Here is a 23,716-nt window from a genome sequence, read left to right as displayed (position 1 = left end):
GTGGTTCTCTGCAGTCAGCCAACAGGATCTGATGTGGAAGGTTCACTCTTACTTTCCAGAAAATTGGATTTCTAGGAGTTGACGAATGGTCCAGTAAGAGCCAAGGAGAGCTGGTTTTATGCCAAACTCTAGAATGATGGAGAGTGTAAAGTTGCAGAGTTGTTCTAGAACCTGAGGTGGGGGCCTGTCTCAGTATGTGGGACATTCTAGGAGTTGGCTTATCTATTAGGCCAGTGGTCCCCAACCTTTTTGGCACCAGGGACCAGTTTCGTGGAAGACGGTTTTTCCACGGGGTGGGGTGGGGGGGGAGGATGGCTCAGGTGGTAATGAGAGCGATGGGGAGCAACAGATGAAGCTTCGCTCGCTCGCTCGCCCGCCGCTCACCTCCTGCTGTGCGGCCCGCTTCCTGACAGGCCCCGCTACCCCGCGGCCCGGGGATTGGAGACCCCTGTATTAGGCCATTCGAGTGCCAGCACCATGAAATTCACTCAGCCTCAGCCCCATAAGAAGAGTTAAGTAAGAAATGGCAATGATTAAAAACGTTGGAAATGGTCCTATCCAAAGTAAGATAATATGATGTTTGAGATTTGTTTCAGAGTAATCCAGTGAGGGTAGAAATGAAAACAGGGTGGCCATAAGTTAATAATTATCACAGCTGGGGCATGGGCACACATAGTAATACAATGAACTATTCTTTGTGCCTGGGTGTTTGGTACTTTCCATAGTGAAAATAATAGATGGTGACCTTAATGTGCGGTGAGAGAAGCAGGGTGGATGTGGTGGGCATCCAGTGGCCCACCGGGAATTAACCTTCATCTTAACGTTCTGAAATCTCAGGTCTAAGAGGAAAGTCCTTGGCCGTAAAGATTCCGATGATGATCACTCCCGAAACCATTCTCCCTCCCCGCCAGTGACACCCACTGGTGCTGCCCCCAGCCTGGCCTCCCAGAAGCAAGTGGGATCGATTCAGAGAAGCATCCGGAAGACCAGCACCAGCAGTGACAACTTCAAAGCTCTGCTGCTGAAAAAAGGGAGTCGGTCAGACACCAGTGCCCGCATGTCCGCAGCCGAGATGCTCAAGAACACAGACCCCAGATTCCAGAGGTCAAAGTCGGAGCCTTCGCCAGACACCCCCGAGAGCCCATCAAGCTGCTCCCCGAGCAAGAACAGAAGGGCCCAGGAGGAGTGGGCCAAGAACGAAGGCTCGATGCCTCGGAGTCTGTCCTTTTCTGGCCCCAGGTACGGCCGCAGCCGAACTCCACCTTCCGCCGCCAGCAGCCGGTACAGCGTGCGGAACCGGATCCAGAGCAGCCCCATGACCGTCATCTCCGAGGGCGAAGGGGAAGCCACGGAGCCTGTAGACAGCAGGGCTCTCCGGCCCCTGGGCACTCTGAGGGGACGTTCGCTGGAAGCACTGGTGGGGGATGGAGTGGGTGAGGGCAGCCTGCTCTGTGCAGGGCAGCCCGCTGCCTCGCGGGGGGCGCAGGCTCCTGGCCCCACCGAGGGGCGGCCCAGCGCAGAGGGCACGGGTCCATCAGAACAGCGTGGAGGTCCCCAGAGGGAAGAGAGCTAAGGGCAAGAACCTCCCAGGTGACGTGGGGAGATGTGCAGCACATCACTCTGGGAAGCCTGACAGGTACCCTTCCCTGCCTTGTCCATGGATCCCGCTCAGCATCTGTGCTGTGGGCCCGGCACGGCCGGCCCCGCAGCGGAAAGGGAGGGCTATTTAGGACTCACTTGGCACTTGCCCTGTGGCTTAAAAGCAAGTAGAAGCTTAACTTCTAAAAGTGCTTCCTGGGGAAGATTTTTTTTCTTTTTTCCTCTAAATGCTGGGTGTGTGTGCAGGGATGTGTATGTGTGTGCATTTGGAACACTTTTTATGTTAAAAAAAAATACAAACAGCATGTACAGAAATAGGAGAGACAGCGTTAAGCTAGGTAGAGTAATGGAGCCTTCTGAGCAAGGTGGTAACTGCTTTAAAAGTATTACGTTTATGGAAATTAGTGAGTTCCAGAAGGGAGAGGACCATTACTTCTGAGAAAGAGGGGGTAGATTTGCTGGTTCTGAACGCACAGAACGGGTGGGGATGTGCACAGGTGTGCTTTCAAGGGGAGCCATGTAGTGGTTACCCCCAAAAGTTGGTAAGGGGCTAAGTGACTCATTGGTTCAGGTACTTTTTTCTGGGGAAAAAAGGCTTTGTTTCTTTTTTGTAAAAATGACAGATACGTGGACATGGCAACGCTGTAACTCGGAGTCTGCTGCTGTGCAGCCACAGACACACAACTTCTAGCCTGGTTTGTAGAAATGTAGGTAATTTTTTAATGACTTTCCTCCTTGAGCAGCAGCTGAGACCTCCTTGGAGAGCTGAAATGACAGTGGCACATACAGAGAGGGTAACAGAGATGAGAAAGGGGAGAGGAGTAAGTGATACACTGCTGGAATTTGTTTCCTGCTTATTAAATGAAATTATTTTTCAGAATTAAATTTTAAAACTTGCACTACAGAACTGTGGGTGGAGCCTTTCCTTTTACAACTTTTTTTTTTTTAAACCAGAGTTTAAACCTCCATTTGACGATTTCTTATCACTTGAAATGTCAACATCTGCTAACTTTTGGATATCCTTCTGGTTACACCAAAGAAAACGTTAATGCTATTTTTCCTTGAACTGCCTGCCGTATCGTGTCCTCACTTAGAAAGGTTTATCAAAATCTATTCTATATTATCTTACTTTGAAGAAAATGCTGAAGAGCTCTTTTTGGTCAAATAAACTGATAAAAATTGGCAGGCCTTGGCTCTTAATTAGCCCTGGGAAATGAATTTTTAGATTAAAAAGATTTTTTGCATCATTTGGTTTGTGTGTTTTTATATTTTTTACAAGTAGTTGAGTTCACGAATTACCTTCTAATCTTCTCCGGTTAGAATTTTAACACTTTTAGACATGGAAGAAAAGTGTGTAAAGTATTTATTTTTATGTGATATTCTTGTGACCACTTCCAACTGCCATGTACATAGACTCCTTTATTTGTTGGTTAAATAAAATCAGTCTTGTCTTCATCAGAAGGACGTAAGATGAGAGTACTGGGATTATTAGCCTAAGTACAGTGCAGCTGCCAATTATCATCTTTTTTGGTATGAAAATATCATCTAAAAGTTGGACTGCACAGGCCCAACCATCACAAGGTTTATACAGTAAAACATTAGGTACCCATTTTAGACACGTCTTTGAGACAAAAACAAACCTAAAGAATTGAGACTCCTTCCATCCTCTGAAGAAAACAAAACACGTCTTTTCACACAACCAGAAATCAAGACCTGACATTTGGCCAAGAGCAAAAGGACTTTCTACCACTTGGAGCAAAGCGTCTGCTACATTGGGCGCAAGAATCTTTCCTCCTAAATTTTAGAAAAGTGGCATTGGCTTTTGAATATGAAATCTTTTCATAGCTACCTAAAAAGGATGAGAATGTACGTGGATATCAGAAAACAAATTTAATATATAAATCATTTATGTTGAAGGTAAGATAAGCACCCTCAAAACTAATTATAAAGCTTTTTTTAAAATCCCCATTTTTAAAGGAAAAATATATTAAGTTTTTTAATTTGCTTTGAATAAAACAATTGTAAAGTAAACATTTGAACCTTTTTTGTTCTTGCTGTTTGTACGTGCATCTTTGAATGGTGAGCTAGGTCTTCTGGTTACAGAACTGCTGAGTGCTTCACTGGATACGAACAGGATGGCAGTGATGACCAGAAGGTGCCTGTGGGAAGTGGGGACCCAACAGAGAGGAAATAGACCATCACAGACACTGTGGGTGGTGCCGTCCAAAAGGACCTAGGGAAAAGCAACTCTAAGAGGTGTCCTATGGACTTTTGAATAAAATCCCAGTAAGGTATCGACGGAGAGTTCAGGTGATGTGACGTGTAGAGAGATGCAAGAACTTCTCACAGCATGGTTGAAATATAGGGAGACAAGGATCTAGACTTACCCCGGCAACGCATGGCACCTTCAGCTTTGCTACTTTGTGGGGCTCGATACTGTTAATGCCCCATATGTACTTAAAAACTCCATGAGGACAGACTTATTGACTCTTCCCTATAGCCCGAGACTTTAAAGCCCCAGGGCTAAGCTATTTCCACCTTGTTTTTCTAAGAGTTGGGAGAGAAACAGATGACCATTTGGTCTGTTGGTTGGAAGCAGCCTCAACTTTCACCTCATTTCTGCCCTCCTATTTCTGAAAAATGTTGATTGAAACCATTGCTTCTCCTGTGGGGATGAGAGCGTATTTGGGGAATCACAAGGACAAGGAAAGAAAAGGAGACATTTCTGTTTCTCGATCTTATTTCCCATCCACCAGCACCACGCCCAGCTCTGGGGTGGGTGTCCCAGGAGGACAGGGGAAACACAGGATTAGTTTTCTGCATTAATGTGTTTTCAGCACATAAATTGAATTTGAACAATTGTTTATATTGCTGGGGTGCCATCATGAAATGGGTACAATAGGATAATTTCGCAGACATTAGGATATTGTTGGGCGGGTAGGGGGAAGGAGGGTCTTTCGAATAAAACATGGACCCGATTCTTGAGGTTCTGTAATAAGCTATTCAGTCACTATAACATAGTTTCTTTCAGTGAGCTGCCCTAAACTGCCTTCCACACAGGCCAGCCTTCATTCACAGAACAAGAACTAGAGCAATCTGTAGTCACTTGTTCAGCATTGAAAAAAAAAAAGCCTTTTATTAAATACTTCTCATGTGCTAGGTAAGGAAGAGAGAGTTCTAAGAAAAATGTGGATGAGAGATCATTAAGGTGCTTCCAGCCTGGTGAAGAAGACACACAGTGAACTGTCAGAGTAGACGAAAAGGAAGAACCCTGGGCAGACGTTGCTGCGTGCCCTCCCGCACCGTGTGAGTTCCCCTTTACCAACAGAACACCTGATCAGTCAGCCAGTGCAATGGGGAACTCTGGGGAAAAGATCACTTACCTAAGGAGTCCTGTGGTGGACAGAAACAGCTAGGTCCTTTACCACTGTCTCACTTGGTCTTCGGCAAGAGACTAGCAATGCACCAAGTAACATACTAGTACCGCCCACCCCACCAGCTCCCACAATCCAACGGGCCATGTGGCACGGTTTTGGCCAGTGAGACTGGCAACAGTCTAGGAGTTGCCAAGAGAGTTGCTTTCCTTATGTAGGTGCCATCCCCTTCCTCCTTTTATCCCTAGAGTGGGTGGGAGGCTGGAGGAGGAACAGTACTCTTGAAACCTTTGAGGCACCAATAAGGACGGAAGAAGCCACATGTTGTGGAAGGCGGAGGAGAAAGGAGCCTGGTGCATTGATGACAGCCAGAGTCACTGCACCAGCCTCGGGCTGTCTACCTCCAGACCCACTGGGTAAGTCATTTGTCACCTGCTTTGCAGTTGAGTGGTACTGTTCTCAGAGGAAGATAAGAGAGGGATTGGCTATGGTGAACCTGAGCTAAGAGTGTACGAATGAGGAGGATTTTGCCGGACACAGGAAGCTGGCAAACGAAAGACACTCCAAACGGAGGGGATAGCATGAGCAGAGGCACAGAAGCAAAGTGTTTAGAGGAAACCAAGGAGCTAAAATAGGAAGTCTCTAGAAAGACAAAGTGGGACATGAGACTGGAAAGGTCACCTCAGGCAAGAATGTAGAGGTCCTGGGATGTCATCCCAGGTAATTTGGGTTATGTTTGTAGTACTGGGAAACAATGAAGGTTTTTAAGAAGGGGAATGACGTGACCTGCCTGGGGTCTTAGCCTTTTCTCAAGCTACTCTCTCCCTTGGTAACTGCATCTAATCCCATAGCGTTACATTAATGTAAGATATACCCGTCACTCCTGAGTGTCTCCTGTCCTGACTTCGTCAGTATATCAGTTGCCTACTCAGAATCTGCATTTAGAGGTGTTTTAAACTTAAATATATCCAAGCCTTTATCAATGGGCGTTACCACTCACACAGTGGCTCAGGCCCCAAGTCTAGGCTCATCCTTCTGGCCTCTCTTTTCACCCCACATCTAAACCAGAAGCAAGTCGTGTCAACAATATTGCCAAAATATATCACAAATCCAATCACTTCTCCTCAGTTCCACTGCCACCTCTCAGGTCCAAACTATTATCTCAGACTACTGCAGAAGCCTCCCAACTGGTTTTCTTCCCTTTATCATGCATCTTCAACCACCCTCAATTCACCTTACAAAATTGCTTTTAAAAACAATTCAAGCACTCCCCTGCTTGAAACGTTCCAAAGACTAGATGTTACAATTCGAATAGGCTTCTAACTTCTAGCTGTGGCCTGCAAGGCCTTTAAGATCTGCCACTATTCCCCTCACTCAAAAGGTTCGCCTCATTCTTCTTTCTGTGCCCTGATAGACGCTACTTCTGGACTTACAGACTTTATTCTAACTATTGAAAAGAAAGGTGCCTGTGTTTCTATGCTGGTTTAGGTTCCTTAGGAAGTAGACACTGTAACACATTTGAAAGGAAAAGGGAGGAAAGAGAATGGGGCGGGCAGAGCTATCACCCTGTAGTACTGATCAGTCAGCTAGGTCCTTCATCAGTGTCTTGCTTGGTCTTTTGCAAGAGGCCACCCTGAGAAGAGTGTGCCCTCAATTTCCACAGCTTAGTGAAATCACTGACCACTTATCCTGCCTGCCTTGAGAAATAGCATGGCCTCAGCTTGACAGCTAAGGTGGACCTTTTGAAGCCAATAGTTGGAGGCTGTCAACCATGCACACTTCTTGCAGCTGGATGGCAAGTCTTTTCTTGAGGGGGGATATAATGGCACATCTCCATGCCTGCCACACTCCACCACGTGCACTGTTTGGATCCAGTTCCGCATAAGCATGTGGAGAGCAGCTCTTCCAGGGCTCTGGTGGACCTCTCTTCCTGAGGAGAGATTTTAAAAGAATTTGATAGGACCAACTATAGAACCTTCCAGCAAATAGTCTCCAGGACACAAGTGGCACTCATCGTCCCCCACCTCCACTCTAAATTCCTTTCACCCTCAACTATCACCTCTGTTGGGCTTGGGGCTTTTCCGATGGTGTGAACCAAGCCCTCATTCCAGAGTGTTCTGAAATCCTGGGAGCCAGGGTGGCTGTACTTGCCTGTGGATAGACAATTGGGGAAGGAGTACAAAGGGTGCCCCAAGTGGGCCCTCTATTTCCCCACCTCATGCAACTGTAGGCTTGCCTACAGTTCAGGGTCAGTTGCCCCTGACAAGATGGTGACTCTTCTTGCCTGCCTGCCAGTCCCTGGATACAAAAAGACCAGAGTGCCCAGCTGGAAGCAGTAGGTTGAAGTTCAATGGAACCCTTGCTATGTTGCCAATGGGGAGTGTACACCTCTGAGAACAAGGACCTCTGGCTCTGCAGAGCCCAGAGTTGTGGGGTGGAAAGTCCTACATCCCTAGTGGTTCATTGGGAGTGACTGATGACAAGTGAGGTCACTCCTCCTTCTACCCCTTGGTTCCCAGATCCACGTGTCCTTCCTATTACAGACACGGCACCATATAGGTTCTCTGATTTAGTAAGTGTACTGTGTTTGGGAGATGGCGCCCCATCTTGGCAGGGTATTGCCTCCAGCCAGGCACTAAAGCAAGTCATTCCAATATGCTATCAGGCCAGCAGCTTCTAGGTGGTGCAGTATGTCAGAGAACCAGTGGGTCCTGCGGCCATGAGCTAACTCTCCCTGATTGGATGTTATGATGTGTAGATCACACGTTCTGTAAATCCACGCCAGCGGATCAGAGACTTTGTAAGTTTCTAGACTGTGGTGCTGGGCAAGGCCCTGTGAGCAGGAAAGAAAGCTGCATACCCAGAATAGGTGTTAACCCTCGTGCCAATGAATTGCTGGCCTGCCAGGAACGAATGAGTCTAATATACTCAACTTGGTATCAAATGACAAGTCAGGCTTCCGACAGCCTTACCAGGGTCTCAGCATTGGTATGTATTGCTGGCAGGTTGGACATTCAGATTCAGCAGTATCTAGGTTGGCCTTGGTAAGTGGGAGTCTGTATTTTTGGGGGTCCATGCATAGCCTCCATCTTTGCCACCACGGCCACTATATTTGTGTGCCCATTGTACCAGCCCTGGGGTGGGCACCAACAAGAGCTAATACCAACGGGCAAAGTCATTTCGTCTACCTGGTTGTTTAGTGCCTCTTCCAGTGGGTACTTTCTAGTGGGCCTTAACACATGATACGGTTTTTCAGGCTCTGTGCCCGTTCCCAGATGTCTAACCATATGCCTCTACCCGCAGACCTTGTCTCAATTCCATTCTTTTTCTTTTCAAACTCCTGACCAGTTGGACAAGCCATTGGCCACTGCCAAGATTCCATATCTATTTTAACTTTTCTCTCTCACGAAGTGAGTGACCAGGTCCATCACCAAAAATTCTGCCTTTTTTTTTTGGCAGAAGATTTTTTTTCTCGAAGCTTTCTTTCGACGTCACCCCTGAATGGGGGTGTAATGCAACTGCTGTCCATCTCCAGCTCAGGCCCACATAGTAAGCCAACCCACTGACCAAAAAGCAGGCTCAAGTCCCTGCCCCCCCCCTTCAGCCTATCTTACAGGTCCCAACAGCCATAGGGAGGGAGCAACGTGGGGGCAACCGTAATGACATGGGGATCTGGGCCACCTGCTCATGTCACTTGCTCACGTGCTCCACTCTTGCACATGACTGCTCCTCGAGGTATCGTTTCCATCTCTCGATGAAACCGCCTAAGGTCCCAGAGACCTTAGGACGCGGTGGTTCTGACAGGGCCCAGCTAAGATGGGAAGCTCTGGATGTATCATCACTTGGTGTCTCATGGGTCCATCTCTACCAGGACCCAGTAGCACTCCAGAAGCTACTTTTCAGAAAGCATGCGGTTCTCTCCTGCACTTAGCACAGCCCTGCTTCAGGACCCCAGGGACCTGCATTGTGTGGTCCCACTGGGTCTTATAAATTCCGCACTGCAATTTTTTTCACCACTGACACCTCCAGTACCCTAGAGTCTGCCAGACCACATGGTCCAAGTGGCTGATTCCTTCATATCTACCCCTTCTGGATCTGTCTTTAGTGATTGATTCCCCCCTGATTGTGGGTCATATTTTTCTGTTTCTTTGCATATTTTTCCAGTAATTTTTTTATTGGATGGTGGGAACTGTGAATGTTAGGTTGCTCGTTGACAGATTTTACTGTATTCCTTTAAATAGTATTAGGCTTTATTCTGGTGCACAGCCAAGTCTTTTGGAATCAATTTGATCCTTTCAAGGCTTTTAAGCTTTGTTAGGGGAGCTCCAGAGAAGACTTTGGTTTAGAGACAATTTAACCTACTACGAACACCATACCCTTTTGAAAACTCTACCTGATGCCCCATGCGTTATGAGTTATTTCCACTCTTGCTAGTGGGAACAAAAGCTATTCCCAGCCCCAAATGTGATCTGTGACTCATTTGTTCTGCTGCTTTCCAGTTGTTCATTTCTTGGCAGGGATAGTTTCTTCTTACACCTTCACAGATTAGTGCTCAGCCAAGACTCAGAGGGACTCGCTGCAGATCTACAGAGCGCTCTGTGTGTGTGTGTTCCTCCTCTCCTTTATTCGGCCCAACAAGTCCTAGCCACCTTGGCATCCCATAACACTGGTCCCGGTCTCCTCAACTCAGTGAGACCACTGGCCTCTGTTTGGCTTCCTCCTCCCTTCCTGCTTTGCTGCCTGGAAACTATACCTCCAAGCCATAAGCTTGAACACTCACTGGACTTCCCTTTCTTCCCCTTCTCTCAGAGATCACAGTGGTGTGCTATGGACTTTCCACGTCTGGCTCCTGTTTCACCATCATGGCCAGAAATGGATGTTCATCTGGGGAGTTTTAAAGAGCATTGCTCAAGGGAGTACCGCTTTACTTACCACCCTGGTTGAGGGAAAGGGGGTTTAGAGACTTACACTCTTACTTCACAGGTCAAGGAATCAGTGTGGGTTTATCCTAGCTGCCACGTACGTCAATCTTAATTATATATCCAGGGATTGGAGAAATAACAATGAGGGTTCGCAGACCCAGTGGGCCACTATAAGCCAAACTTTGACTAGTACTCCATTTATTTTCTGACGTCCACATGCTCCCACTTTAAATGGGAAGGGGAACTAGGATGACACTGAGCTTCTGGGTGTCAAATGTCAGTTTGAATCCCGGCGTATCTGGATATTTTTCTTTCTCCGATGTGTAGCCACCTGAGTAAATGGCCATAGGACCTTTTGGAAAAATACTAGGGGAATCATTACTGTATACACTGAACTATTGCAGTGACCATTATCCTAAGGGCCCAGTCAATGGGTTTTGAGTCTGGAAACTGGGCAAGGGATCACAGTTTTGTGGGGTTTTCTTGGAGGTTTTTTTTGGGGGGGGGGGAGGTGATCTCAGCCCCCTGCTTATCCATCCTTGATCTCTTTTGATTATAAAGAATTACCCTTATTGGTTACCCTCTCTGTTTTGCCCCTAGGAATGCCATGTTCTATTAACTACCTCCGTAAGACTTCACAGATCAGGCCCCCTTGGCTGCCATTTTGACTTTGGTGTTTAATATAATTTACGCACCCTTACTTTTGTGGTTAGCACTGCCACCCTTACTTTTGTGGTTAGCACTGCAAGGTCTCGTCATCATGCACATTGCTCTCAGCAAGCCAAGTTCCACCCCAGCCTTTCCAGCCAGCCCAGCCTGCAGAGGAGATCCTCCACAGAGTCCTTGGTGATGCTCACACCTCTCTTACCAGTGCATTCCTACTGGCCTTGGTAAATGATGGCTCCTCTGGGCCTTCTCGTGGAACACAATGTCTATGGACTGAATTGTGCCCACCCCAAATCTATATGTTGAAGCCCTAGCACCCAAGGTGATGGTATTTGGAGATGGGCCTTTGGGAGATAATTAGGTTTAGGTGAGGTCATGTGAGTGGAGTCCCCAAGGTAGGATTAGTGTCCTTACGAGCTTCCCTTCCCTCTCCATCACGTGAGGATACGGGAAGAAGATGGCTATTTACAAGCCAGGAAGTGGGCCCTCACCAGGCACTGATTTGACCAGCACCTTGATCTTGGAATTCCCAGCCTTCCGAACTGTGAGAAATACATTTCTCTTGTTTAAGCCACTCAGTCTATGGTATTCTGTTATAGCAGCCCAAACAGACTACGACAAAAATCCGATGGGCCTTGTTGCCGCCTATGATATACCCATTCCAGCATGTCCCTTCCGTGAGCCTTTTCAGTCCTTCCTCTATTACCTCTTCCATCAGTTCAGGCATTTCAACATTTCTATCACTTTTTCAGGCTACTAGGTGCCTCCCTAAAGCAGTGAGTTTGCTATACCCCATGGAGTTCTACTCATGGTGTTAACTCCTGTATCCAGAGCAATATCCCCAAGTCAGTAAGCTTCCTTTATCCAGTCTTGTGTCCTGGCACCTTTGACTGAGCACCTTCAGAGCCTAGTCCCCAGGGTACAGGTACTGAGTACAGGTACTCAGTACAGGTACTGAGCACCTTCAGAGCCTAGTCCCCCTAGTCTCCTGACCCCTGCCAGTACACCTTGGCTAGGCTACGCGGCAACCTTTGCACGTCGTCCATCTCTTCCTTCATCAGGCCCAGCCTGGCCTCTGCCAGGTTATGCTGTGACTTAACCTTGGGTGAATGCCTGATAGTCGGGAGATGGGGTGGGGACAGCTCCCAGAGGCACCTGTTGCCTTGTGGGCAAAAGACCTCTATATTGTCTTTCCTCACACTAGGGCAGGAGGAGGGAGAGAGGGTAGTTCTAGCTCTTAATGGGGGGAAGGGTGAGCCTCTTCCACAGGCCCAGAATGTTCAGAAACTTTTAGGGAGTCAAAACTGTTGGGGGCATCCACCGGATGTCCCCATTTCATGTTCCAGGTTTGGTCCTGACCTTGACACGGCAGATCGGGCTTGGTTGAACATCCGTTGGTGGTTATTCCTTTTACCATCCAGTCCTCATGCTGGCCTTCTGCATGAGGTGAGGACTTCTTAGCAAGCTATGAAAGAGGCTCTGGCCCTCACATGTAGTTTTACATTCTTTGTTAACTGACCGCAACTTTTCATTATCCACCTGCAGGACAACAATCCAGCTTAGTAACAACCATTCAAGTCTATTGTCCTTGTACTCATTATCTACCCCAGTCCTAATTTTTGAAGCTCCTGAATCATTCACCAGTCACTGCATTCCTTTTCACCAGTAAGCTATTCCATTTAAGGGATTAATAACTAGACAGCCTCGTGCCATGAGCTGTGTATGTACGGCCTGTCCACAGGGATGGGGAACTCATAACCAGCCAGGCAGTGCATGACCCAGTCCCCCAAATGCTGTCTTACTGCCCACAATCTTGGGGCCACACTGATACCAGCTGTGCCAGTTCGATGCTGAGACAGAGTTGGGAGTACAAAAGGTGTATGGTGATGTCATACCAATGAAAGGAAAAAGGAAAAACAAGATTGGGCAGGGGAGCTGTCAGACTGCAACACAGATCTGACATTTTCTACGAGCCCGCCAGGGAGCTCTGGAGCAAAGACTGTTTATAGGAAGTGTCCCGAGTCGGACAGAAGTGGCTAGGCCTTTGTACCACCAGCTTGCTCAGTCTTTGGCTGAAAGATGTCAGTAAAAAAGCATGCCATCAGCTCCTGCTGCCTCGCTCCATTGTAGGCTAGGTACCCCCCTGAAAATAGTGTGTCCTTATCTTGAAATCTGCAGTGGATCCTGAAGAAAGTCACAGCTGGAGACATCGGCTAACCACACCCCTCACAGCTGGGCAGCGGTCCTTTCATGAAGGTGGATCTGAGTGGCATGCCCCCACCCCGTGCTTGCCAGCCATGACTCCAAATCCCAGAAGAGATATGCCCATTCTTTGGCCACGATCAGAAATAAGTACCAGAAGTGATTGATGACAGCTTCGCTTCAGTAACCGCGCCTCTGAACCAAGCTCCTAAATCAGGCTCAGCAGCAGCGACCCTGCCCTGGTAACCGCACCTCCACAACTAAAGCTCAGTCAGTTCCTAAGTGATTCCGAAAGTCCGCTAATCCTTGAACTCTGCACTTCCAGAAGCTCCGTACAAGTCAGCGTTTTCTGTGTCCAGAGAGACTGTGTCCTGCAAGCACAGCGCTCCCTGCTCAGCAAGCAGTATGTGCAGCTTTGTTCTGGATACTGAAGGAGGCTTCTCCCTTTGACACGTCACCTCTGCTCAAAAGGCTTCCCCCGCCCCCAGGCTGTCATCTGAGTGGCTCCTTCTCATCATTCAGATCTCCTGTCTCTTCCTCCAGAGGCCTGGCCTGCCCGCCCACGTGACAGCCACTGCACTCCGCCCAGCCACACCCTATCTCACTGCCCCATTGGTATTTGCACTCCCTCGTTCTCCAGAACACTTCACAAGGACAGGGGCCCTGCGTGTCCTGTTCACTGTTGTATTCTCAGCTGGAAGGTGGACCGAGTAGGAGAGTGGAAGACGTGGTTGGATTTGATGGGTACAGCCACTGATGGGGGCATTTCTGCCTGTCACCATAGCCCAGCCCCTGGGATAGTGTGCAGAGCCTGCGACCCAGGAGGGACTCCATAAGGCTTCTTGAAGAATGAATGAAAATAAATGGCATTCCAGTGAAATATTTAGGAGGAAAAGCAAGATTTTTAGAGGGTTAAGTGATGACTAGAAAGGAATGAATGAATGCACTCAGTTTAAAGGATTATTTTCAGGCTTTTAAAAGCATGAAAAATTGACATACACGTAGACTAACGTGGATGGGTCTGTGGGAAGCACAGTGGTGGTGGTGGAGGGGTGTTGCCCACCTTAAATCCCTGTCATGGTCCCTGAGATACCTCCTCACAGCCTAGAGCTGCAAGGAAGCCTCTGGACAACTCTTTCCAGAGAAACTGGATAATCAAGGTAAGGGAGAAATGGGAATTATTGTCCTATGTAAGGGTCAGGGGGAACTAGGATTTTATTCTGGGGAGCTGGGAGGATCAAGCCAAATCAGAGCATGTTGGGAGGGAGAGCCTGAAGATGGGAGAAGGCCTAATTGATGGAGCATGAATTAGACCAACAGGAAAGGTAGATGGTTTAGCCTCGGAAAGGAATCTAGACATGAATTTCCTATTGATAAGAGAAGAAAAATCTCAGTAGAAATGTTGAGGGATATTTTGTAGTCAGTGCCAGCCACATAATTAAAATAACTGATTCATTGCTGTGAGAAATACTCTCTGGTCTGGATTAATTGAGGGCTGAAAAATGTTTTATTTATGATTTATGGACCAGGAGGGGAAAATGGGATACCTTGGTATGAATAGTACAAAATCGCGTTTTTATGGAACATGTTTCAGATTACAACTAAATCTTGGCAATCAGACATACGCTCTTCTCATCTAAAATGGAAGTTACTGCATAAGAGATGTCTATTTTTATAGAACTACGGGGTAAATATATAAATATTTACCTCATACCAGTAGAGGCGAGTACTGTGGACTTTCATTAGTAGGAGGGCTAGAAGGTGACCCACAGTTGGTTTTGGTAAATGAGCTAAGAAAGAAATTTAATCTCTTTTTGGCAAACACAAAAATGCAAAGAATAAAAAAATAACCAATGCAAGCAAATACCTTTGGAAAATAATTGCCTAAGACTTAAAAAATTATATCTAGATAATAATTTCAAAACCGGAAACCTATCTTGTTTCGTATCAAAAATTATAATCTAAAAGGTATCTCTGAGGTCATAATCATGTTGATTATGCATGCCTGACACGCGGGAAGGACCCCTCAACACAGTCCTAGCCCACTGATGGCCTGAGAAAGCTGCACTCCAGAGCACTGACTGCCAGTGGGCGCAGTGGTTAACAGTCTGGACCCAGGAGTCCGACTGCCTGGGATGGAATCGGCCTCTGCCCTTACGGCTCCAGCTGGAGGCAAGTTACCTTACATCTCTGTGCCTCAGTGTCCTCATCTGTGAAACGGAGATGACACAAGGTGGCACACAGGGTTGTTCTGAGGGTCGACTCTGGGAATTCAGGTGAAATGCTTAGAAAGCTACACCTAGAAGGCAATCCATAAATGTTAGCTATGGAAACCATTAACTCTAGGTACCTTGGTCTAGTGTACCCAGGTTAGGGAGATTAATTTTAAGAGACACCATATAATGTTGGGGCTGCAGGGACCTTGAGCATCATCCGGCCCCACCCTTTCATCCACTGGAGACCCACACCTGCCACATAAGTGATCACGTGCCTGCTTGAACACACACAATGATGGAAACGGGAAGTAATGTCATTCGTGGGCAGCTTTACCTATTGGGAAGTCACTGAGCTCCAAGCTGCTTTTCTCCTTCGTGCCTACAACCATCATCCACTAGGAGCCCACAGTAAAGCTATGACCTTCCCATGACAGGCTTCCAGATATTGACACTCTTCTCCAGGACAAGTGTGTTCCAATACAATTAGGTCCAAATTTCAACCTCTTTGATTTTGCAGCAAACCCCTCTTTGAATACTGAATCATTTTTATATACTGATTCAGTATATTAAAATACTGCATAAAATACTTTAAAAATTCAAGTGAATTTTTTTTTTAATTTATTTAATTTATTTATTTTTGGCTGCATTGGGCCTTCGTTGCTGCGCACAGGCTTTCTCTAGTTGCAGAGAGCGCAGGCCACTCTTAGTTGTGGTGCGTGGGCCTCTCAATGTGGTGGCTTCCCTTGTTGTGGAGCACGGGATCTAGGCACGAGGGCTTCAGTAGTTGTGGCTCACAGGCTCAGTTGCTCCGTGGCATGTGGGATCTTCCCAGACCAGGGCCCGAACCCATGTCCCCTGCATTGGCAGGCGGATTCTCAACCACTGCACCGCCAGGGAAGCCCCTCAAGTGAATTTTAAAAGTCTACGTTTGTATACATTTCTTCAGAAAAAACATGCCTCTCTTGAGTATCAAAATAAAATAGGAAGTCCCTAACTTCATACATTTATTTTTTGTCACGGAATATTAGCAACACTTTTGAGTATTGTGAGAGCTTTTCTCGTGTGTGGGGAGCAGTGGGCAGATAGGAAAGAGGGCTCAACGGAAAAAGTAACAGCGGCAGCTGCAAAAGACACTTTGATTTTTGTTTCCAACTGAACTTGAGTTCTCTAGGCTTGACGGCCTTGTAGTTCCACACAGGGTAAACTTTAACATTTTTATTGATAATATCTGGAGGAGGTAACATCCAACTGACACAAATCCAAGTAGAAATAAGGCAACATGATTGTGATACAGTGAAGAAGGGGGAAGTAACATGACGTTTCCCTGGAGCCTCATAGAAATAAAGATCGATTTACATGTTTATAGAATACTGTCCCCTGTTATCTGTGTATCTAAAGCTTCAAGCATTAAAAAGGCACAGTGGAAATAAGCTCAATTCATAGTAGTACTCTCAGGTAGAGCTACTAGACACGTTTTGCTTATGGGTAATGTTGACGTCTATGTTAAACAGAGGTTTTGCCCCTGGCAATGGACCTTCCTCTCATTTGCTCATTCCTTTTCTTTGGAGGGTTCTTTTTTCTGAATCAACCACACCTCATTTTTTCTATCAAGCAATTCGAAAGGACTGTTGTAGGCTGCGGTGTAGTAAACCTTTTCATCGAAAACTTTTCCTTCTTCCCTCAAAATGCTTGCTAATGTCAAGAGTTGTTCTTGATTCCTTTGGGCACTAGAGAATCCATCGAAAGACCTACAAAGGAGAAAGTAAATGACCATAAATGATTCTAATACTGACGTGAAGGTCAGTCTAAGAAGAAAAGTGGGAGCTGATACAAGGAAACCTGGATGGAGCGCAGTTTCAAAGCCCCTCCCTCTTGGCAGCTGAACTGACTGTCCCCTTCCTCTGGTTGCCAGGCTCAGTGTGACCTCACACGCACTGAGGGGACCTGGGAGGAGGCAATACGCCCCAGCTGTTGGGCAGATTTGGAAGTTATGCCATCTTGTGCTCTAACTGTGTGCTTCTCAAGCTCTAACATGCATGCGAGTCACCTGGGAAAACGCAGGTTCAGGAGGTCTGGGCTGGGGCCCAAGAGCCTGCGTTTCCAACGGTCTCCTGTACTACTGATGCTCCTGGTCGGAGAGCCACAGTGAATCCTCCTTAGCAGCCTCCCTTTCAGTCTTTCTATTTTCTATCGAACATTTCCCCTTTCTTTTTCTCCTTAGAAAAAGGGCAGGCACTGTATTACAGATGAACATAAGTTTTGACCCTATATGGAAGAGATGGACATTTTGGCAGCTCTGTACAGTCTGAGAAAAGCTTAACAGAGACAGAACCAAAGTGCTTGGGAACACTGAGGATATGATTACATCGGGGCAAGGTGTGCCTCTGAGTGGGGCCTGGAATGGAGGATAGTTTTGCTGGGCAGAGAAAGGGGAGGGATAAGAACAAAAGTCCAGAAATACAAAGCAATTTCATAGTGAGGCATAAAATGAGGTCAGAAACGTGAGTCAGGACTTCCCTGGTGGCGCAGTGGTTGAGAATCCGCCTGCCAAGGCAGGGGACACGCGTTCGAGCCCTGCTCCGGGAAGATCCCACATGCCGCGGAGCAACTAAGCCCGTGCGCCACAACTACCGAGCCTGCGTTCTAGAGCCCACATGCCACAACTACTGAGCCCACATGCCACAACTACTGAGCCCACGTGCCTAGAGCCTGTGCTCCACAACAAGAGAAGCCACTGCAATGAGAAGCCCGCGCACCACAACGAAGAGTAGCCCCTGCTCGCCGCAACTAGAGAAAGCCCGCGCGCAGCAACGAAGACCCAACGCAGCCAAAAATTAATTAATTAATTAATAAAAGAAAGAAAGGTGAGTCAGAGCTGGAAGGAGGAAACTTGTACATCATCCTAAGGCCTTTTGAGATTACTCCAAAGGATGTTGGAAAAGCAGAAAAGTAACTTGATTAGATCTGGGTAAGAATATAGGCAGAGAGATGGAAACTAGATTGGAGAGAAGGAGCCAGTTAGGAGGTTGCTAAGAGGATGAGGATGAAAAGACAGTCAAAAGATTTGCATAAAAAGTAGGAAAATAGAAGTTTAAGTGTAGATTTTAAAGTATATAAACAAAAATACCCTGAGATTAAATCATGACAGCACACCGACCTAGCTGAGTTGCTGAAATGTAAACATGATGAATTTGAAGGCTGAGAATAGGAAAAACAGACACAAAAACATTCCTAATATGCCTTCTTTAGCATAAATAAGGTTTATTATCAATGTGCCAGTGGAAAAGATCATTCCTACCATTCTTCAGATAAGACGTAAGGTCTCGAGGGTATGAACCAGGCCTGTTCTGTTCAACAATGTCTACCAGGCACCTAGTCATTCCTGGCCTGCAGTACCTTTTAAATCCCAGTTGAGTAAGTAGAGGAATCTGTGTATGCACATGTATATAAAATAAAACGTTGAAGATAAAGTGATAAATCTGTTCTATAATTTCCATCATGCTGACTGATGATAATTCTGAACCATGTGTTAGGAAACATTTCTGCTCCTAAATTTATTATTTATTTCCTTAAGGAATGTTCTGCCTAAAGGGAATCTGTTTCAGATTCCACTTCTTCCTTGAAATCAAATCTTGAGCCTCTTACTTAGAAATCATCTTTTGTCCTCTGAATACACGTTGTTCTACAATGATCTATCCACGGCTTTATTCAGGACACAGACATAGACTGAGCCTCCCCACACACACCTGCCTCACCAGCAGCCAAAGGATATGGGCAGAGTAACGTGTTGCTGTATTCTTGAGGAAATTACAGTCTATCAGTAGGTCATTAGAATTTAGAATCATAGCACCGAGAGGCTGGCTGACTGGAGAAACTGAGGAAGGCATCACAGACAAGGTACCAATTGATCTAAGTCCTGAAGGATGAAAGTAGGCTCTCCAGGAAGAGAAGAAAGAGGGAGCTGGAGCTGGTAGTAATATCATGCTCATGTTCTAAGTATTTTAGGTAAATTAACTCATCTGATCTTCATGGCAACCCTGTGAGATAGTAGGTAGGCACTGTGATGAGACACATTTTACAGATGAGATTTTTGTCAAGCAAAGTCTCAGTAACTTGCCTAAGGTCAAAGGTACAGAGACGTGGAGGAACTCAGCCTACTCAGTGAAGGGCGGGAGGTGGGGGGGGAGTCGTCAGGGAGACAGGTTGGGCCGCGTGTTGCAGGTGATGCAGTACGCGGAACGGTCTGAATGTCACGCGGAAGCAAGAGGAAAAGCCAACAGATGTTTAAACACAGTAATAGGTTGGGGTTTTGTTGCTGTCGTTGTGAGAACGATCGGCGTTCCAGAGTGGAGGGCCAGGGAGAGGAGACTGGTGGGCAGAGAGAACAGCTGGGAGGCTCTCGAAGTGGAACCTGATACTGAAAAACGTCAGAGTAGCTGGTGAGTGTCAGGCATGTGCCGAGCACTGGGGTAGCAAAGAGGACTTAGCTGCGGTCCCTGTAAGGTGAGGGCCCGAGCAAGTAACAGTGGGGAGGAAGGAAACGGAATCACGCCCCTTTCTAAGGCGAATGGGCCAGATTCAGGGGCTGAGTGTGCTGCCGATGGCTAAGACAGTCCTTGCTGGGGAGGCCGGCAGGCTGATTACTCGCTTTACTGAGACAGGCACTGTAAGGTCAGAGTAAGGAACCAGTAAACCAACCAACAGAGGCAGTCACTGCGGAAAGCAGCTGCCATCCTTTGCGCTGGGGGAACAAAGGGAAGAGTTTGAGGCTATCAGAAACTAGGAGTTGAGAGGAGGGGTACCATGCATTGTTTTAAGGTATTTTTCTCCATATTTAACTAGAGGGCAGGTAAGGACAGTCTTTTGCTTTTGTGGGGGAAGGTCCGGTGTGTTTGTATTGCGTCTTATCTGTGGAAGGTGTGCATCAGCCTTCTCATTAAATGTATTAGTTATTTCTTGTAAAGGACCCTTAGTAACGTATAAAACTAAGTCACTAGGAAAACACCACAAAACGCATTAGACCTGTTTTTATGGAAGGGGGAAAAGCATAGGAGCTAAGCTGCACAGGAGCTAAACTATGAGTGCCCGCAAGTAAAACCAACAGTCAGAAAGGCTATAAATTATCTACCACTTACCGTACAAACACCGTCATTTCAGCTCTGTCTTCAATGAAGACATCTGACTCTGAAGGCCTGGGGGGATCAGATTGCTGTTCAGAGGGGATATACAGGGAAATGGTAATGGTAGACTCGCTAAAAGGACCTGAACCGGGCTCCACGTAGCTTGTCACTGGAGCTGTCATCTTTATTTTCATCTCTGTGCCACAAAAAATATATATTTAAATGCAAAGGAGACCGTGAAAGTAGATTTAGTGTATTTATGACTACATTTAAAAACTTATTTTTTGACCTGAGTTTCTTGATTTACTTGACATAAATATTTAACCTTTAAGATAATTTTCATCTTAAAAAAAAATAATAAGGGCAAAATGACAATTATCCACTGCCCACATTAAACACTTTCTGTATTATTAATATTTTTCATTAATAAATTCCATAGTTTTAGGGATAGAAGGGGAAATGAGAGATCACATAGTCCAGTTCATTCTTTACTTTTACAATTCAGAAAGAGGTCCCATTGGCTAAGTGACCTGCTAAAACATAAATAGCATGAAAGCCAAACCAGAAGATTTATCTTGACACCCTGGATCTTGTGTTCTTTGACCCTTCCTGCCTCCTAATGTCTCTTACTCTACCAGTCAGTCACCAAATTATCTCAAAGCATTAGCCATGAAAAGGCCTTAATGCTAGTTACACAGAGGCCCAGTTCATCCAGCAGAACCACAAACAAGGAGAACAGAGGCTAAAAAGCACTGCCCAGTACTACACTCCTCTAGACGCCTCGGGTCCTGAGCAGAGTCCTCCTCTTCAAACATTAGGTCTTTGATGATCTGGTTATTTTTCTATTCTAAAAGGTATTTATTTAATCAGCGAAAACTCAATAAGCCAGGGCACTCAACCACAATACAGTGTGTATAATTACAAGGTAAAGTGCCTTCACCTTTCTCGTTTTTGCCTTGAATGTAGCCGTTCAGCCTTGTGAAGCCAGTCTGCATGGCCGAATCCCAGTCCATAGACTCAACCGAAGTGCTGACCCACTTCGCAGGTCCGTAGTGTCGGATCTCATAACTTCCAGGCTAAGATGGAACAGGGGGAGCTTGGGGAAGCAATTCTAAGAAGGCAGAACGTGAGATGCAACAGTACAGGTACCTTGATCTCGGGTCCACCTGGGCCAGCCAGTCCAGGGGCTGCGCTCCCCTGGGGTCCGGCCGGAGGTTCTGGCTTCCCAGCACCGGGCAGGGCTCCTCCCCCGCGGCTCCCATCTTTGGATTAAAGACGCAGGCGGCCTCTGCCCCACAAGCAGGGGTAGGGACAGTCGGCTCGATTCGGGTTAAAAGCAAGCAACTGTTCCGCCCCCGCCCGGAGGGTCCCATCGCAGGTTTGGGGACGTGGTCGATTTTTTTTTTTTTTTTTAACCGCAAAGAAAAGAAATTGAGATGTGGCCAGTGCCTGGGGGTAACTACGGCTTACCGGCCGCATCTTCCCGTTTGTGCAGGAATGGAGCTAGGGACTCTGACCATTTTTAAAAATGTGCTTTTAAGTTAAACCTATGGGACCCTCCGGCCGCATTGAAGATCACCTCGAGGACAGCCCCACGCTGCCCACCCCCCCCGGCCCTCACCCTTCGCGCCCGCGGGTGGAGCCTACCTGGGGACTCGCGTCCTCCGGGGCTTCCCAGCCCGGCGTCTCTGCGAGGGCCTCCGAGCCCTCGGCTGCCGCGGGATCTGGCTCCAGCACCTCGGCCATGGGCAGCGCCGACACTCCGAGAAAGAGGCCGGTGAGCTGCGCCGGAAGGGGGCCACTCAGGACCGCCCCGCCTGCGTGTCCCCGAGTCCCCGCCCCGTAGACGCCCGGCCCCCTCTACACACTGCAGCAGCCCCGAGTCGCGGGGCACTGCGGGGCCCAGGCCGGGAGGGGGCGCTGCTACCGCGATCCCAACCCTGGCCGACCGCTCCCCTGCGGGTCCCCCAGGAGACCCGATGGCAGGGTCTGCTTGGCCAGGCTTTCTTTGCGGGGGGTTCTCCCTTCCCCACCCTTTTTTTCTTTTTCTTTTTCTTTTTTTTAACATCGTTATTGAAGTATAATTGCTTTACAGTGTTGTGTTAGTTTCTAATGTATAACAAAGTGAATCAGCTATATGCATAGGTATATCTCCATATACCCTCCCTCTTCTGTCTCCCTCCCACCCTCCCTATCCCACCTCTCTAGGTGGTCACAAAGCACCCAGCTGTTCTCCCAGTGCCATGCAGCTGCTTCCCACTAGCTATCTATTTTACATTTGGTAGTATATATATGTCCATGCTACTCTCTTACTTCGTCCCAGCTTACCCTTCCCCCTGCCTGTGCCCTCAAGTCCATTCTCTACATCTGTGTCTTTATTCCTGTCCTGCCCCTAGGTTTATCAGAACAATTTTTTTTTTTAAGATTCCATATATATGTGTTAGCATATGGTATTTGTTTTTGTCTTTCTGACTTACTTCACTCTGTATGATAGACTCTAGGTCCATCCACCTCATCACAAATAACTGAATTTCGTTTCTTTTTATGGCTGAGTGATAGTCCATTGTATGTATGTGCCACATCTTCTTTATCCATTCATCTGTCGATGGACACTTAGGTTGCTTCCGTGTCCTGGCTATTGTAAATAGTGCTGCAATGAACACTGTGGTACATGTCTCTTTTTGAATCATGGTTTTCTCAGGGTATATGCCCTGTAGTGGGATTGCTGGGTCATATGGTAGTTCTATTTTTAGTTTATTAAGGAACCTCCATACTGTTCTCCATAGTGGCTGTACCAATTTACATTCCCACCAATAGTGCAAGAGGGCTCCCTTTTCTCCACACCCTCCCCAGCATTTATTGTTTGTAGATGTTTTCATGATGGGCATTCAGACCAGTGTGAGGTGATACCTCATTGTAGTTTTCTTTTGTTTTTTGTTTGTTTGTTTTTGCGGTACGCGGGCCTCTCACTGTTGTGGCCTCTCCCGTTGCGGAGCACAGGCTCCGGATGCACAGGCTCAGCGGACATGGCTCACGGGCCCAGCCGCTCCGCGGCATGTGGGATCTTCCCAGACCGGGGCACAAACCCGTGTCCCCTGCATTGGCAGGCAGACTCTCAACCACTGCGCCACCAGGGAAGCCCCTCTTCGTAGTTTTGATTTGCATTTCTCTAATGGTTAGTGATGTTGAGCATCCTTTCATGTGTTTGTTGGCAATCTGGATATATTCTTTGGAGAAATGTCTGTTTAGGTCTTCTGCCCATTTTTGGATTGGGTTTTTTGTTTTTTTGTTATTGAGCTGCATGAGCTGCTTGTATATTTTGGAGATTAATCCTTTGTCAGTTGCTTCATTTGCAAATATTTTCTTCCATTCTGATGGTTGTCATTTCATCTTTTTTATGGTTTCCTTTGCTGTGCAAAAGCTTTTAAGTTTCATTAGGTCCCATTTGTTTATTTTTGTTTTTATTTCCATTACTCTAGGAGGTGGGTCAAAAAGGATCTTGCTATGATTTATGTCACAGAGTGTTCTGCCTATGTTTTCCTCTAAGGGTTTTATAGTGTCTGTCCTTACATTCAGGTCTGTGATCCATTTTGAGTTTATTTTTGTGTTTGTGTTAG

General features: G+C 46.9%; 2 protein-coding genes across 21 annotated transcripts in view; one reads left to right on the top strand and one right to left on the bottom strand.

Moving 5' to 3' along the window:
* NHSL1 (NHS like 1) overlaps positions 1–23,716 on the top strand; it is a 336,607-nt gene that overhangs the window by 232,944 nt on the left and 79,947 nt on the right. For 9 of the 20 annotated variants that reach the window (XM_022557735.3, XM_089922045.1, XM_089922043.1 and 6 more), the window contains one exon: positions 838–2,846. The exons of 10 other annotated variants lie outside the window; for them this stretch is intronic. In XM_022557735.3, coding sequence (XP_022413443.2) covers positions 838–1,573 — 736 coding nt within the window. In that variant the 3' untranslated portion in view covers positions 1,574–2,846. Of the gene's footprint in view, positions 1–837; positions 2,847–23,716 lie in introns of those variants that run through there. One more of the 20 variants, XM_089922047.1, reaches the window with a different exon arrangement.
* HEBP2 (heme binding protein 2) lies at positions 16,180–21,911 on the bottom strand. The gene is made up of 4 exons (XM_022557720.3): positions 21,747–21,911; positions 21,040–21,175; positions 20,115–20,295; positions 16,180–16,727 (listed from the first exon to the last, which is right to left on the bottom strand). The coding sequence occupies exons 1-4, from the start codon at positions 21,843–21,845 to the stop codon at positions 16,529–16,531; spliced, it is 615 nt and encodes a 204-aa protein (XP_022413428.1). The 5' UTR covers positions 21,846–21,911; the 3' UTR covers positions 16,180–16,528.

The sequence above is a fragment of the Delphinapterus leucas genome, chromosome 12 (genome assembly GCF_059928025.1).
Source record: "Delphinapterus leucas isolate spDelLeu-1000000601 "Yukka" chromosome 12, BTC_Dleu_Yukka2, whole genome shotgun sequence".
NCBI classification, from domain to species: domain Eukaryota; kingdom Metazoa; phylum Chordata; class Mammalia; order Artiodactyla; family Monodontidae; genus Delphinapterus; species Delphinapterus leucas.
Note: the sequence above shows the minus strand (reverse complement) of the source record. Positions and strands in the feature narration are given on the sequence as shown.

Bases quoted from the DNA above. Each gene is read 5' to 3' on its own strand.
- HEBP2 (XM_022557720.3), bottom strand. From the start codon at position 21,845: ATGGCCGAGGTGCTGGAGCCAGATCCCGCGGCAGCCGAGGGCTCGGAG. The intron at 21,176-21,746 runs GTAGGCTCCACC...GTTCCATCTTAG, and splicing joins CGGAGGACGCGAGTCCCCAG to CCTGGAAGTTATGAGATCCG. The intron at 16,728-20,114 runs GTAAGTGGTAGA...TCTCCTTTGTAG, and splicing joins GAAATGACGGTGTTTGTACG to GTCTTTCGATGGATTCTCTA.